An 18346-nucleotide genomic window follows, 5' to 3' on the forward strand; every position below is an offset into this window, starting at 1 on the left:
CCCACAGATTAGTTACCCAAGGTTCAAGGAATTTGTGCATTTCTATCCATTCAAAAACTTTTGAGTGGATAGAAATGGACAGTAGTCTTTATTTTATACAGAGTAGGGTGGTTATCCTTTAAGAAGGCGAAGAGGCATTCCAAGCACTAGGTTGGCCTCTTGGACTATGGGTACTAGACTTTATGTCTGGAAAACTCAAGGTCAAATCCTGCCTTTGACATTTATCAGCGGTGTGACCAAGTACAAGTCATTTAAACACACTGAGCCTAGGCAACTCCCTAAAACATATCTGAATCTTTAGAGAGGTTGTGGTCTGTATTGATACTGGAACTTCCCACACCAATACAATCATCAATCCTTGATTTTTTATTTTTTTTTTGTGGGACAATGAGGGTTAAGTGACTTGGCCAGGGTCACACAGCTAGTAAGTGTCAAGTGTCTGAGGGTACATTTGGACTCAGGTCCTCCTGAATCCTGGGCCAGTGCTTTATCCACCATACTACCTAGCTGCCTCCTTGATTTTTTTTTAACATGAAAACAATTAAGATTTCAATTAAAGGTATTATTAATCAAGTACCAGCAGCATTCAGTGCTTTTAATGGCTAGGGTTAGTATTTCTTAAACTAAGGTTTTCAATAATTTCAAGAGGGTTGTGGAAACTAGGACTTTAGAATGATAAGCAATTCCACATTGGTGGTAAATTATAGGCTAAATAAATGGAAAGGGCTGGTTTTCATTGTCTTCTATGTCCACCCTCTTCAGTATACTAAGATACTGATACAAAATAAAAATCAAGAATGGCAGAAAAATAGCTGTTTGATGGTGGTAGTACCTGGATACAAGATGGTTGTCAGCTTTGTAGGTCTATATGTTGAAAAGTTTGAGTACCTTCAGTTTAGGTATGTTGATGAAATGGACATATATGATCAGCTTAGGTCAAAATGTATTTGCATCTGATTACCAGAGTAAACACTTTGGTTTAAAGATATTGTGATTTTTTCCCGTTGATTTTTCTACATGGTATAGAAATAAGTTCTTGATTTTATTCCTGGATATATGGATATACATATATATGTATGTATATGGGATGGGAGTTAGGTGGCTCAGTGGATAAAGCATTGGGTTTGGAATCAGGAAGACTCATGTTTGAGTACATTCTGACCTCAGACACTTACTAGCTACATGACCCTGTGCAAGACAGTTGACCCTGTTTACCTCAGTTTCCTCATCTGTAAAATGATCTGGAAAAGGAAATGGCAAACTACTCTAGTATCTTTGCCAAGAAAACTCCAACTTGGGTCATGAAGAATTGGATACAACCAAACAACAATGTATGTATGTGCATCTCTATTTGTTGTTTATCATTTCCAAAAAGCATTTATTTGCTTTATGATACTTTATCTGATGTTTGCTATATCATATTCAGGAGTAAACACTGTAGTTTATATTACATTATCTCTTAATTTGTTTTGTGCCTTTTTGTTCATATCTAAACATTCATTTTTTTTTCTTTTTGAGTTAGAATTTTCCATGTTTGACTTTGAAATAAAAGGCAAATTTATTTTGGAAGAGCTTAAGGAAAACTATTCAAATGGTTATGACCTAGACAAGAGTAAAAACAAATTACATTTAACTAGTTGAAGGTCAGTTTAAGTAACCTAAAACATGGTTGAACTTTAAAAGTCAGACTTTCCACTTTCTAGCCTGTATTAAATAAAATTCTAAAGAGAAATTCCAAAGCAAATCTGCTCTGATACTATAGTAAAAGAAAGACATTTAGATAGATAGATAGATAGATAGATAGATAGATAGATAGATAGATAGATAGACAGAAGGATGGATGGATGGATGGATGGATAGATGGATGGATAGATAGATAGAAGATGGATGGACAGAGAGATAGATGATAGAAGATAGGTGGATGGTTGGATAGATAGATAAATAGATGATGGAAGATAAACAAATGGATGGACAGATAGATAGAGAGATGATAGAGAGATCAATCGATTGATCATGGGTGAAATTGGTTGGTTGTGGAGGTCCTTAGGTATTCCTCTTTAAAGAATTATACCCTCTGGCACACAAATCCAATGAGAATAAAATAATCTTTTATCTAAGCCCTAGAGAAAGGGAACCTCAAGGTGAAACAGTTCCAGAGATGTGGTTCTCTGAGATACCTATCTCCCTAAAGAGGAGAAAGACAAAACCTTTTATAGAGGACGGATGGTGGAGGGACAAGTTGGGTGATCATCTGACTGTGGAAAGTTCCCTTTGGCAGTGGGGGAAGCTGGAATGAGGGAAGGTGGTCCTGACTTCTGGAGTTACCTGTCCCCTTGACTCCACTCAGGCAGCAGCCACACGTAATAGGATTATCTCCTGGAGGGGTGGTGGGGGACTGGAATGAATGGCAGTGGTCCTGGAGTTATCTCAGTCCTAGAGCTGGCGCTGTTTATCTCCCTTCTTTAGGTGTGTCTCTCCTATGGTTTAGCTTTTCAAGGATAGCCATTCCAGACCCATGTCCCTTAGTTTTAAGTATAGTAGGTATTTTAAATTCATTACCTAATTTAATTTTCACAACAACCATTTGAGTTGGCTCTACAGCTATTCTTATCCCCATTTTGCAAAAAAGGAAAATAAAAATGGGAGCGTGATTAAGTGGTGTTGTTCAGTCATTTCAGCTGTGTCCTACTCTTCTTAACCCTATTTGGGATTTTCTTGGCAAAGATACTGGAATGGTTTGCCATTTCCTTCTCTAGTTCATTTTGCAGATGAGGAAACTGAGGCAAACAACTGTGAGGGATGTCTAAGTTTTGAACTCAGGAAGTTGAGTCTTCCTGACTCCAGGTCTGGTACTCTATCCACTGTGTCACCTACAGCCATACAAATTCAGAGAGCTAAAGTAATCAGAGTATGCTTCTTGGAGAAAGTAGACTGGAACTGGACCTTAAAGAATGAATACTCAATAGAGAGAAGGCAAGTCATTTCATTTTGCATAGAAATAGGAGAACAAAGACTGAGAATGAATTTGGTTTATATGAGGATGTGAGGAGATTGACTTTAAGGGAAGTAGTAATAAATGGCAGAATGAATTAAAAGGGGAGGTGCCTGGAGGTATGTGATACAGGTTTCCACTAAACTGGTTGCAGTGGGAATAATAGAAAAAAAATATCCCATGGATATTTAGAAATAACAAACAATAATACTTAGTGGCATTGAATAAAGGGAGCAGAAGATGAAGAAAGAAAAAAGGTAACTACAAATTTTCTAGAGTGGGAGATTAGAATTGCTTGGCTGTACAAATAGATCCCTTGTGAATGTAGGTTGGTATATGGTGAACGATTACATTTCTCAAAATAAATGTTTATGCTTTCTGAGAACTTTCAGGTTTGAACAGTTATGTGAGAACCAAATGGATTTCTGTCCATGCACTTGAAAAGCACTGAACAAAATTTAGTCCAGCTATTTATTTCCTTGACTTAATGTTGATATGAAAATCTTTTTTTCCCTATTTCCTAATTCCATGCAATTAAATTGGTGAAATTAAGATTAGGATTATAGAAGCATAGATTTTAATTTTGAACAGACAGAAGATATCTATTCAAATGCTCTCATTTTACAGATAAGAAAATTTAGGGTAGAGAGTAAAAGTAACTTTCCCAAAGTTCTCACAATAGTTGAGTAAGGATTTGAATCTAGGTCCTTTGAGTCCAAATTCAGTATTCTCTCCAATGTGTAATACTTCCTTTATTAACTTTAATTGCTTCTGATATTGTTGCTATCATGTCAGTAATTTTAAATTTATTTCAATTGTTAAATATATAAGCTTTCTCCCCCTAGAAGTGCTGAAGAAAATAGCATTTCTTATTTATTTCACTTTGGTGACATATATCACCATGTGTGTAAAATCAGTCAATAATACAGAATCATTCTGAAGTGACCCCATGTTTTAACCTTGCTTAATTTTGGCTAGGTGCACCCAGCCTGGAGCAGAAGTCAGGCCTGCAGGGGAGGGCAGTTCGCAAGTGCTCTATATCTCCTGAGCACAATTCTCACCTCCCCTTAATGAATATATGGCTGCAGCTGCCAAGCTCACTAACCCTATCTTCTCATTTGAAACTTTGGTCAATCAAAATATTTCAGGAGAAGCTGAGGTGGTCCTAATCCCACCTCCTCATGATTACAAGATCCAATCAAAATACCCTTGCCCTTATATGGAAGACGCTTACTTCTTTCCATAAAAAAACAGTTCTCCCTATAGGGTAGTTCCACCCAGGCTTGTTGCATTGGTGTGTTAATAAACTACTTTTTACCTTTCTCTTCCTGAGTTTTGCCTCTTTAATTAGGACAAAAGACAGAGAATAGAATTTTTCCTTTTAACACGTATGTAAATTTATCATTGAGTAAGTCGTCACATCCAAAAAAAATTAATGTTTTCTTTCTACTATTATAATTTACTCTTGTCTTTTTTGAATGATTAATTCAATAACACACTCATTTATTAGTAGAAAACTGGGCCTCCTACAAGTGGTCTTATAAGTCACATTGGGAAGAAAACTTGGCTTGCTGGCTGGAGGACCAAGGATATATTAAATTGTGTTTTGTGAATTTTTAATGTCATTATATTGTAGCTTCAGCACTCACTATTTGTATCAATAAAATTTTTGTACAAATTTCCATACACATTATTTTTAAAGGAATCACCACCTGTTTCTTGTTTGCTTAGACACTTTTGCAAAGCACTTCTCTGAAATATGGAAGATGTCAATTGCATTATTTGTAACATTTTGTTTTAATTTGAATTGACTTTCAGCTATTAAAAAAATCTGTCTTTGAGAGAGACTAGGGAGAAGTGGATGCTTGATTCAGGAGAATATACAGCATTCAGAAGAAAAGCTCTTTTTTGTTGTTAAAAATGCAGTGTGAATCTTGGTGGGATTTAGTTTGTTAATGTTAAAGTCAGTTTAGTTAAGTTCATAATTCTGGATAAGACTGTAAATTTGCTGTTCAGCTGCTGTGATTTTATCAAGGTTGTCGGGGTTCTGTGTATGTGTGTGTGTTTTTTAAAGTGCAGCCCTCTGATCAATGTGCACCCCCACCCCATTTCCCTAAATACATCATGAAAAAAGGATGAGGTTTCCGCCTTAATTGCTTGTGCCTTTTATTCACATTCCTCTCTCAGCCAGAATTGTGAAAAGGGTGTTAGTAAAAGGCTGCACAATAGAGCTTTTCATTAGGCCTCAGCAAGGCACACAAAAGAAGGCTTTTGGAAAGAGTGAATGCAGGAGTTTAATTTGCAGGTGGAGAGTAGATAAAAGGTGCTGACGCCTCTATTATTCTCTTACTTAGGTGACCCTTACCCTGTTCAGCTGATCCCAACTACCATGGCAGCTGCTGCCGGGGCAACCCCAGGCTTAGGCCCACTCCAACTGCAGGTAAGTCTGGAAACAATGTGGAAGAGGCAAAGGTTAAGTAAACATGGAAAACAGCTTTCTTGTCTATTATCATATTATAGAAAAAAATTGGCTAGTGATTTTGTCTGGCACGTTAAAAAAACTTTACCTGTGTCAGTCGTCAGTGAAAGCTTAAGAGGTATCTCATTTTATTTGTTTAACCCAAATACTATCGACCAAAAGTTGCATTTGTTGCTAGTTCTAGATGGATTCGGGTTATTTTTAACCCTAATGACCAATAATTCTACTTTAGTTATCAATTTCTGCCATTTTAATACAAGCTTTACATCCAATAGAATGTGAAGTCCTCAAGTGCAAATGCTGTTGTTTGTTTTTTTCTGTTGTGAATGCCTGGCTTGCTGCATTGATTGGGATCAGATTGGCCATCTCTGGTTTTCTAAAGTATAAAACAGGATGTGTAATAAAGTTTACTTGTGGCCTGGCCACTTGTCCTAGGACAGTGGCTTCACATTAACTCTGGGCCAAATTCTCAAAGACTTTCTTTCTTGTCTAGAATAGTTTGGGCTGAGAGAGATGTTGCTTTCTCTTAGCTGTTTAGAAAGTCCATATCATAAGCCATATCTGTGGGTAAATCTGCATATCCACAGTTAACAGCTGACAAATTTGAAGAATAACCTCGATAGTGAGTTGGTGTATCTATGCATAGGAAGTATAGAGGAAATTTTTGAAGAACACTATTTGAGCCCTGGTTAGGTCTATTCTTTCTGTCATGACAAAGCACATGTGAGAAAGTTGGGGTGAGAGGAGAAAAAAATCTGGAGTTCCTACAAATCTGAGGTGATTTATGTTTCTACTTCTTGATGCCAAGGTGGAGTTAAGGGAATGGATGTTGGGGGATAAATACTGACTGGGCAATTCAAATCTGATGGTATGATCAGAGAGAACAAGTATGCAAACCACAAAAATAGCAGTCAAGAGCAAAAGGAAACCCTGGATGTCAAGGGATTGTGTTTTCATTCCAGTGGATTAGGGAAAATTCCCTGTTTGGGTTGAGGACCAAGTAAAGTCAAGCCCTGCTGTGTTTGAGGAATCATAAGTAGACTTATAGTTTACTGCCTCCATCCCCACCCCCTTAGCCCAATGCCTGACATGTAATCTGATCTAATGCAGATCCCAAATATTGAGACCTGTCCCAACCCCTGAGGCAATAGCCACCAGAAGCCAATTTATAATCTTAATTTGGCATACAGAGTGAACCGTCCAGGTCTGGCTGAGCAATCCATTTTCCCTTTACCTGAAAAATCTCTTTTTCCTACAGTTGGTGAGCCCACTGCTTTCAACGCACATCTCAGCCAGAACAATAACTAGGAATTCTGGCACCAGTGGTTAATTCAGTTAAGTGTGTGTGTGTGTGTGTGTGTGTGTGTGTGTGTGTGTGTGTGTGTGTGTGTGTGTGAGAGATGGAGGAGTGGATAGGTCCTAGTTGCCTGGAAAAAAGATCTCATAGGGAATGAGGAAGCTGGTGAACTAAGAGGCCAGGATATTGAGAGGGTTTGGGTTCAAGAAAAATACTGTCGGTCAGATACTGAACTTAGTGAGAAAAGGACAGTCAGTGAAAATGCATGGAGTAGGGGCAGCTAGGTGGCGCAGTGGATAGAGCACGGGCCCTGGAGTCAGGAGTACCTGAGTTCAAATCTGGCCTCAGACACTTAACACTTACTAGCTGTGTGACCCTGGGCAAGTCACTTAACCCCAATTGCCTCACTAAAAAAAAAAAAAAAAAAGAAAATGTATGCAGTCAGAAGAGGGAGTTTGAGGAAAAGCAAGGAGCCCAGTCTCACTACATTGCAAAGTATAGGGGAGGAGGAGGGACTAAGGTAGGTGGAAGACTGAAAAAAATAGGAGGGAGTTCATTTATGAAAGCTTTTAAATGCCAAACAGAGGGTTTTAATATTCAATCCTGGAGGTTATAGGGAATTGCTGGAGTTTATTGAATGAAGGGAGTCAGGTGACATGGTCAGACCTGTACTTTAGGAACACCACATCATTTAGAAGTCTGAGTAGATGATGGTACACAAGTCCTCAAACCACAAGAGAGTGGAATCATTACCTACCCCCTCTTCCCTAGAGGAATCTTCCCCTCTCCCACATAGATTCAGCATCTAAAGCAGAGTTCTACCTTAATTAGAACTCTCATCTGTTCCCCTGGTGGTCTTTATAAGATGGGAGTTGGTTGAGAGAGAAAGGAGGTATCAAGGGATCCAATCAGAAAAGAGAGGAGAAATGTAAAACAATTCCAACAGTACAAGTTCCATGCCTTGGACACCATTCCCATCTAGACCAATCACTTTTGTAGCAAATAACAATCTCCCAACTAGGTGTTCTCATTGGGCAGGCTAGATGACAGAATATAACATCTATAGAATGGTTTACTCTCCCTTAAATAATAGATGTTTTATAGATGCTTATTGTTGAAGACAAAATATGAAAAATAACAAATGATACCCAACAAATAAAGGAGGAAGGAATATAAAATGGATTTAAAACTTTCCAGTGATTCATATGTATTGTAGCAAAGGATTAAATTGGAATAAACCATTCATACATAAGATATAGCAGACCAGTAACTCTGAAACATATTAGCATTTGAAAATTGATAGTTTAGAATTCATATCAATATTTATTAACAAATGTACAGTGTGATATGCTTTAATAGAACATTTTGCTCTCAGGAAATATATGTGATTCATACTAAAATGATAGTATTTAACTCACAGAATTGCATGGAAATACATTTTTTTTAAATGTTATTACTCTGATACCAAAATTTTCTCTGATACACAGTTTGGGAAAAAACATATTTTAAAAAGATGCCATCAGATCATCATGTGAAAACTAATTCTGTAAAATAAAGTAGAGGAACAATTTCACAATCTTTTTAAGGCTCTAATTTTCCAAAGACTTGGAAGCACTTGGTTCAAAGGAGTATTTTTTTTTTTAGAATTTTCTTCTATTTTCTAGGAAGTAAAACCCTTTCCCCCATTACTGATACTGCAAGCTAGAGGGCAGGTATGGGGAACTAGTTGGCAAAATGTGTCATATAGTGAAGAGCCCTGAGGTTTCATTGGTCCTTGGCTCTAGGGCCAGCTCTACCACTTGCTACCTGTGTGACATCAACTAAGTCACTTCCTTTCTTGTGCAAGTTCAATTCAGTTTCAAAACAATTTTCTAGGATGCATTTTAGCTCTCAGATCCTATGAACACCTTCTTCATACCAAACTTGCCAAATAAAAATAAGATGATACATTTTCTAGCCTTTTATATGTACATTTTTTCATATTTCTTATGTAATATTACCTATTTCTATTTGCGCTCCATTTCTTGCTGCGTTGTAGGTCCCATAAAGGATGGGACCAGATCTTAAATACATATGTGCACAGGTGTGTATGTGTGTATTTTCCATTCTAGTTTTGCATATAATTCGTGTCAGAAATCAGCAGAAGCCATCTAGTTCGAATAACATCTGAACAAGTATTGAGAGGGCTAGAAATGAAGGACAGACAGTTGTGGGGTTTGTTCTTCCACAGCTTGGAATTCAGTGTAACAAGGTGTAGAGGATAGGAGCAGACAGGACTATACTAATCAATCACCTGGGAATGAATCCAGGCAAAGTACTAATTAGGCCTGTTGATGAAGGCAGGTCATTAGAAAGTTGAATGGCAACTTTCTAGGTATCCATACAACACTCACCTGCTATATGTGCCCTATTTTGACATAGAAGGTACCTAGCAGCCTGCCTAGTTTCAGGCATAAGTAGGATGTAGTATATTTCTGATCAGGGGGTTATTGTACTCCTTGCACAATTGAGATAAGCCTCATGACATAGTCACCCTCAGCATTTGGAAATGGTGTGTTCCCAGTACTCCTTGTCAGTGCTATGCTCTCTACCTGTGGCTCTGGAAGACTAGCTAGAAGTTAGGAAGCCATTTTCTCAGCCCAGCATCACCAGCAGAGAGCAGACCTGGATTGATTTGTGACCTCAGGGGACCAGAAGCCTAGCTTGTGGCCTTCCTTGCTAGCTGTGAGCAGGACTCATTTAGATAAGGGCCCTGCCACTCTTCCCTTGCTTTGCTAACATGTTCCCATGAGGGAAAATTTCCCATCTCCCTCCTGTTTTTCAGTTTCTTTTTATATATTGTCTTCCCCCATTACAATATAAGCTCCTTGAGGACAGTGTCTTTCTCTTGCTTGTACATGTATTTTGCTTAAAAAATTCTTTTTTTTTTTTTGACTTGACTCTCGATGGTAGTAGCTGAAGTTTGCTTTTTTTGTTTGTTTTTTGTTTTGTTTTTTTTTTCAGGGCAATGAGGATTAAGTGACTTGCCCAGGGTCACACAGCTAGTAAGTGTCAAGTGTCTGAGGCTGGATTTGAACTCAGGTCCTCCTGGATCCAGGGCTGGTGCTTTATCCACTGCACTCCCTAGCTGCCCTCTGTAGTTTGCTTTTTTTTTTGGCTGCCATTTTGTGCTACTGATTCATTTTGAGATTGAAGAATAGTACAACTCCATGTCTTTTTGTCAAAGTTCTGTCTAGGCATATTTTCACTATCCTGTACGTGTATAGACTTGAGCTTTTGTACTCATGAGTACATCTTTTTTTGGGGGGGGTGCAATGGGGGTTAAGTGACTTGCCCAGCATCACACAGCTAGTAAGTGTCAAGTGTCTGAGGCTGGATTTGAACTCAAGTACTCCTGAATCCAGGGCCAGTGCTTTATCCACTGTGCCACCTAGCTGCCCATGAGGACATCTTTAAATTTATTTCTATTGACTTTCCTGTGTGTTAAATTTTCATTGAATTTCATCAAGTTTGTACCAAGATTCCAGCCCTACTCCTGCCCTTTGCCCTGGCTTTGTGTCGCCTGCAAATTTGATAGGTATGCCATCTATGCCATTACCCAAGTCACTGATAAAACATGGTAAATGGGGCAGCTAGGTGGTACAGTGGCTAGAGCCTCAGTCCTGGAGTCAGGAAGATCTGAGTTCAAATTCGACCTCAGATATTTCACACTTACTAGCTGTGTGACCCTGGGCAAGTCACTTAACCTTGATTACCCCCAAAACAACAACAACAACAACATGCTAAATAGCACAGGGCCAAACACAAATCGCTGACAGATTTCTCCCTTCAAGTTGATACTGAACCACTAACAACTCTTCTTGAAGTCTGGTCATTCAAAAAGTTTTGCATCTGCCTAAATCACTATCATCTATCCCATGTTTCTGCACTTTGTCCACAAGAATATTATAAAAGACTTTGTTGAATGATTTGTTAAAATCTAGGTAACATTTATTTCCATTATACCTTTTTGAAAATTTGCAGTCATGTCTGACCTTTGTTAGTGAGAAATAAATACTATGAGCAGTTTGGGGAGCACAGGAACTGTGCAGGTAAGCCTAACATCATCCTTCTTTTGAAATGATTCTGGGGAATAACTACAGTCCCGATTAACTGCTCATAACAGTCAAGTAAAAGCAGAAGGAGTAGGGGCAATACAGATAAACGAGGTAGGAAAGAAAATCCAAAAATTAATTAGGAGAGTAGAAAAAAAGATTAGAGTTGCCTTTTTTGAATGATCCTAGAGTTTTTTCTGTCAAACATCAAAGGATGGGAGGAGTCTGTTTTTCTTTCACTGTAGGGATAGAGGGAAGTTAGAGGAGTCTCATGTGTTTCATTTCAAAAAACAGACATAGATTGTCACTGTTAAGTTGCAAAGGGAAATGCTTTTCCTAGAAGGATGTTAAAACATGTTATGCAAAAATAAAGTTTTATGCATTTATTTTCGTAAGCAATTCAACTTGATATTCCAGTCTTTTAAAATTGAGGGATAGAAAAATGACTGATACATATTTTACACCCAAGAAGACGCTGAAAAACAAAACAAAAAAAAACAAAAAAAAACCACACACACAAAACCCAGGAAGACACTGAAAAAGCATATCTATACTCTTTGTTTTGACTATGATTTTATCTCCAAAGGTATGAATTTGCATCAATATTAGTGGTAATATATGCCTAAAACATTCTGATCTCAGAAAAATGCAATAACATGACACAGAACAGAATGAATAGTTCAAAACTTTCTTAGCAAAAAGTTTTATGTAATAAAACTTTTGCTCATAAGAAAAATTACAGAGATTCAAAATAGTTTTAATTTTAAAAGAACATAAAATCATTCTGAAAGGATTGCATGGTTTCACCAGGATGCCAGGAATACCTCACCTCCAATTCAGCCTACTCCCCAGCCCTTTCCATTTACTAATTTCAGACACACCTACTTAAAGGCCTCTATGTCTATTCATTCCATTCTACCTCTAGCCCTCCCCAAAGGAATGTAATATGCCTATAATGTTATGCCTTTCTTCACTACTCTCTTTTGCATAGTAACAGAAAATCCAACTTTTCTGCACTTTCCATACTGATTAATAGAAGGTAAGCTCATTCAGGACTTTTGTCTTAGTTTTCATGTCCCCACTACCTACAACAATGGCTGCACATAGGATTGTAGGACCATACATTTTGAACTGGAAGTGACCTTGGAGATCATATTGCTCACCCCCTTTATTGTAGGGAATCTGAGACCCATCGAGGTAAAGCCATTTACCAAATGTCACTGTAGGAAGTAGCAGAAGCAGAATTCAAACCCAAGTCTTCATTTCTAAAATCAATGTACTTTTCCATTATATCATATGGTAATTAATAAATGTTTTACATAGTAATTAATAAATGCTTATTTAATTTAATTCTTGAATTAAAGTTCCAATTACAATACCTATTTAAGACTGGTAATTCATTACTCCTCTCTTTTCTATCTATCAAATTATTTATTTAATCTTGTCGATTATATCCCTAGATGACTTCATGATGTACAAATGCCCATATGAAATATAAACGCTTTAAAAATATGAATGGTTAATTTAAATGTTTTTGTAATGACTTTGTCACAAAGCTACCCTAAATAGCTACCTGACTGATTTGACATCTCACTAGTTTGGGTACTTCCTCCACCAGTATAGAGCCATCCATATTCTCTATCTTTTGTCAATGTATAGAAGTTCTTTTTTTTTTTTTTTTTGCACAGGGCAATGAGGGTCAACTGATTTGTTCAGGGTCACACAGCTAGTAAGTGTCAAGTGTCTGAGGTCAGATTTGAACTCAAGTCCTCTTAAATCCAGGGCTGGTGCTTTATCCACTGCGCCACCTAGCTGCCGCCAGTGTATAGAGGTTCTACACAACTCTGAGCACATCATCTATGTCTCTAATAGGTTAAATGCCTTGCTGGTGGTCACAAAATTACCATGTGTGAGAGGCAGGAATTAAATCCAAGTCTTTCTCATTTCCCCTCTCATTTATCTTCCTACCTATCGTCTATCATCTACTCACTTAGTAACATGGTCATTAAGTTAAAACAATCCAAATGTTTATTAAATGGAAATATTGTGTACACATCACCATATCAAAAGATACGACAGTCTAATTACAATTGACTTCTGACCTTTGTATTTCTATTGTGTATCTTTTGAAATACAAGTATTAAGTTATGCTCTTCTTTTTGAGCATCTAGATCTGGGCATAGGTAGTTAAATTTACTTCTCAAAGGAATGCTTTTTCTTGGAAATAGAGATATAAATATTTCCATCACTCACATCCTGATGACTAACCCATATAATTTGAATCCTGTATTTATTTAAAGATGATAGAGAGTAAAATATACACAAATATATAAACAAATGCATAGCTGTGAAAAGAGATATAGAGAATTTAAGTTCTCTTAAAACAGAAGGTAAATTCACTTCATTTTTGATGCGTATTTATTTCTAATTCCAATAAACTAGACTAGTAGCATAATCCTAATGTTCATAAAATCATAAATTTCAAATTGAAATGGAACTTAAGAATTATAATCTACCTTCCCTCCTCATTCTATAGATGATGAAGCAAAGGCCCAGAAAAATTAAGCAACCTGCCCATGATCACATAGGTAATAAGGGGCAGAGACAGTATTTGAATAATCCAGGTTCTATAACTCCAAATCCAATGTTCTTTCCATTGCACCCTGTGACCATGATCATGACCATCATTTTTTTTAATTGGATATTTACATATTTTTCTTTGGTTACCCTCTAGGGTGTCCTATATATCTGATAAGTTTCATGTAAAAGCACTAGTTAGTTGGAACAGTATTTCCAGGAATCAAAATGCTTCAAACTTCTGCAACATTTTCTCATATCACTCATAATGAAAATTTAGTTTACTCCAAATTTATACGTGCAAAAGCTACAGAATTATAGAATTAGAAATTTGGGTTAGACAGATGAGTGGGGAAAAGGAGCCTCCCCTCTCTACCCCTGGTATCCCTAACTCTTCCAAATGTTCCCCTCTCTGTCTTCCAACATTACCATGAGAAACTGCCTGGAGAATCCTTTTGAGTGATTACTGATGCATTATGAACATAGTAATGTAGCTAGCTACTTTGAAGTCATTTTGGCCATCCAAAAATCTTTGGGGAGAAAAGGGGAGTAAAAATGCAAATATTGTTTTCTCAGACTATCTCTGGTTACATATGTAATAAACATATGATAAGGAATTATCTTAGTATTTAATAAGCCCATAGGTTCATATCAAGAGATGTTTCCTAAGATTGTTCATAAAAGTAAATTATTTCTTAGCATAACGAGGTCAATAATGGCAAACCTTGTTATATGCTAGGTTTGTAAGATTACTTATTATAATATAAGTACCATACTTATTTTTCTCTGTTTTCCTACTTACCTGAATGATTTGTTACAATTTATGGTTGTAATGGGGAAAAAGCTAATTTAGTCACACTACTATAAAGCAGGTACAATATACTTAAGCACAAAAGGCCAAATTACATCTCCATTATTATAATTTTAGATATTGATGACTGGTTAAAAAAAAAGGATACAGCTAGATGCACTTACTGCAGGACTTCTAATTAACATAAGCCAAAGATGGCAGCCATCCATTTACCGGTCATTTGTTCTTTTCAGTTATATTAATATGCATGTTTCTGGATGGTCCCTACAAATTATATTGAAATCATGTAGCAAAATATAGAATTCCTATTATATAGACTTCTAAGTTACATTAGAAAAATATTTTCTCATTCGCTTCCCAGGTTTACTTAATGCAATTATCTTGGCCAGAAGTCGATTGCCACCTGTTCCATATATGTGTAGCCAAAAATGTCCCTCCCAACCAGTGATTACCATGGATAAGCAGGGTCAGGAATTCTGACTGGTGATTTTTGTCTTAGTCTCATTTCATACAAATGGCTAAATATTCTCTAATTGGAAATTTAGGTAAAATGAAAGGTAAGATGTTCTTTAAAACTCTATCTAAATGCCTTTTGAGTTTCTATAATTATGTCTTTAGCATGAAAGTCCAGATCACCAAAGAGCCATATTAAGACAGCATTGGAATCCAGCCTCAGTAAGTCGTCTGTAGAGTGCATTCTGTGATCTGGGGAAAGTGATAGATGATGTGTGATTGTTTTATAGAATGACTCACACAAAGTATCAACTAAAATCAATCTTTTTTTGATAGCCATTAAAGTTACTCTGCTGTCATTGTAGAAATGGCACACACGTTTTTCTGATAAAGAGTGATGCAGGTTGCAGGTAGGCACACTACGTTTTTCAAGGCAGACATGGATGAAAACTCTACTTCATCTTTTTATCAGCCTACTGACAGTTTCTGAAGGAGGTCAATAATGATGACAGGACACAGATAAATGCTTCCTATTTCCCAGGGCGCCATGTGTGTCTGAGCATATCTTTACTTGTCTAGCCAAGATATAATCCATAGAAAATCAATACTGTAGAAATAAATTTATGGAGGGGATAGATGCCTGGTTTTACCTTTTTATGGAAGAAATTAGTGATAAGAATTAATGTAAACTATCCAGATATGCATGCTGATTTCACTGCTTAAGTTTGAGATAGCATCCATATCTCCACAGAGTAAAATAATGACCAGCCTCCCTTCATTTCAGTTCCAACCCTGTCCTGCTGTTTGCTAGTAGACCTCTGTCTGCATGAGTGAGTTTTCTCGTAGGTTAAGAGTCTGAATTCCCTCTTTCCCCCTCCCTCCGACCCTAAGCCTGCAGGGCAGACAGACAGAAGCACACATATGATTAATACAGCACAGCTGCAGGACTGACTCATTTGCATATGTATTAATAGAGGCAAAAACAACAATTCAATTATATACAGAGACATTCTGCATACTAAAGAACATATGCAAATAGGCCTGGAAAAGTGCAGCCAACGTTTTCTCTGACTTTTCCAAGCCCATATGGGCTAGAGTCAAAGCCCAGCAGTTTTTAAGAATCCCCTTTAGGAAGAACCTGTTAGTTGCTGCTTACATAGTTATTACTACCCCTAGGGTTCCCAGGAGGTGTTTGACATTTGGACAATGGGAACAGCGCAAGCAGTGTCTTTTGCATGCTATTTTTGTAGTGCCTTGCTTTCAGCTTCATCGTGTTATTTCATTACATGTTAACAGAAGCATCAGTACACACATGCTCTTACCATGAGCCTATCTTTGTTTTAACCCAAACAATAAACAATAAAGTAAAGTTTTAAAGTCTAAAAATTAAATGACCTTTAAGGTCAGTTATGTGGTATAATGGTTAAAGATCTGACTTAAGAGTTAAGACTTGGGCTCACATCCTGACTCTGACAAGGCTTGATTGTGTGACCCTGGGTAAGTCACTTACATTCTTGGTGCCAAAGACAACTCTCTAAGACTCTTAAGTTGCACAGCAGGTGCTGAGTTGTGGGAATTCCCCACCAGGAGTTCACTATTCAGATGAAATCATGGATCTAGTCCAGAAAAAAATCAAACAAATCTAAAAATATAGTTGATAGGAATGATAGGATTGCCAGTTTAATAGACACAGTTAGTATAACTTCAGGAATAATTTTGTGTGTGTGTGTTACATGTTGACTACTATTTTTACTAATTAGTAACAACAAAAGTCATTCCAATTTAATGCACATGGTATCTTTTTCTTTTTTATTCTATGTATCATATCTATATGTTGACTTGTCTGTCTGTCTTTCCATGTTGTTTAATAGATACATTTTTTTCAACTTAATGGCTTATTTTTTCATTGAAAGTTGTTAGCAAATTAAGATAGGATTTGTAAATAAGCCTTAGGAATAAGAATAATTTTGAGTATGTATCATCATTTTGTTCAACTATACAGATTCTATTCATAACAAGACCAAATGAATGATGATGATGATGGCTAGATTTTTTTGTTTGTTTGTTTGTTTGTTTGGGGTTTTTTTGTTTGTTTGTTTGTTTGTTTGTTTTTTGTGGGGAAATGGGGGTTAAGTGACTTGCCCATGGTCACACAGCCAGTAAGTGTCAAATGTCTGAGGCCGGATTTGAACTCAGGAACTCCTGAATCCAGGGCCGGTGCTTTATCCATTGAACCACCTAGCCGCCCCCGAAGGCTAGCTTTTAAATAGTGCTTTCAGGTTTTCAAAGCACTTTAAAATGTTATCCCATTTGATCCTCATCACAAGAATGTGGTAAGTACTGGGATTTTGTTTTTAAATGAAGAAATTGAGGTCCCAGGAGGTTAATGACTTGCCTAAGGTCACTTAGGAAGTAGGCATCAGAAATAGAATTTGAACCTAGGTACTCAGTCTCCATAAATAGTGACCTTTCCACTGCATCATGTTGACTCAAAATGAATGAGTGAAAAAAGCATTTATTAGGCACTTGTGTGCCCAGCACTGAGCCACGTTAAAAGCAGACAATTGGAAAAAAAATTTACTGGTAAAGGGCATGGGGCAAGAGTAATATTATACATATTAGGAAGATATCTATGTATGTGGAAATCCAGGAAAGAGGAGAAGCATGGAGAAGATAAATGGAGGGAGAAACAAGCAATTTTGTTATCGAAGCTAACTACAGACCACCTGGACAGAAAGAGAAAATAAATGAGGATTTGGAGAAATATTACAAGCCTGGAACAGTGGCATGCTATCACTGTGATGTTCATCCAGATAAATGCTTGAGCTCTTTCATACCAAAAGCAGAGTAGCAATAACTCCTTAACTGATCTTTTATTATGATTGCATATGATTTTTTGTGATTTGTTTTTCTCCATGACTTATTTTTTCCTTATAGAATTTGCAATATTAAACACTGTACTAGTTCATTGAGTATTTTTCAAAGGTCAGCCAAAAGTTAGAAAGCTGTAGAGGGCAAATGATGGTAATGCTATGAAAGAAAAGAATGTCAGAAATAATAACACTTCCCAGGGTTATTGTGAGTAACTAAAGAGAGAGAAAACATAAAGCACTTTGCAAAACTTAAAGCACTATATAAATCCCAGCTATTGTTTTGCCTTCACCCCATGGTACTCTCTTCTCATTGGTGAGGCCCTCATCCCAACCACCATTTCATGAATCTCCAGGACATGCTGAACCCTCTCATGACTCTTTACCTTCTTACTACTAGTATTTTCCCTCCCACCCACTGCCCTTGCTTCCCTTTATGTATTTTCTTCTCCCATTAGAATATAAATTCATTGAAGTTAAAGACTATCTTCTTTTACTTGTATTCATATCCCTAACACTTAGCATAGTCTTTGACATACATCAAGATCTTAATAAATGTTCTGTTTATCTATCTGTGATATGACTAACATCTATTATCAGCGTTGGTATCCAGGTCTAACATAATGTTTGGAGCACAGGAGCTTAAATATATATGTATGTGTATATGTATATGTGTGTGTGTGTGTGTGTGTGTGTGTGTGAGATAGGACCAATTTCTACCAGAGTTCTTCCTCTGCCCTATGTCCCCCACACCCTGGCTCAGCATGGAAACT

At 37.0% G+C, this 18346-nt stretch overlaps 1 protein-coding gene across 5 annotated transcripts in view; it reads left to right on the forward strand.

The window, feature by feature from the left end:
* Window positions 1–18346, forward strand: part of SOX5 (SRY-box transcription factor 5) — a 503326-nt gene that overhangs the window by 365127 nt on the left and 119853 nt on the right. For all 5 annotated transcript variants that reach the window (XM_043968274.1, XM_043968272.1, XM_043968273.1 and 2 more), the window contains exon 8: window positions 5347–5432. In XM_043968274.1, the coding sequence (XP_043824209.1) occupies window positions 5347–5432 (86 nt within the window). The remainder of the gene's footprint in view (window positions 1–5346; window positions 5433–18346) is intronic.

Source organism: Dromiciops gliroides, chromosome 5 (assembly GCF_019393635.1).
Source record: "Dromiciops gliroides isolate mDroGli1 chromosome 5, mDroGli1.pri, whole genome shotgun sequence".
Classification (NCBI taxonomy): domain Eukaryota; kingdom Metazoa; phylum Chordata; class Mammalia; order Microbiotheria; family Microbiotheriidae; genus Dromiciops; species Dromiciops gliroides.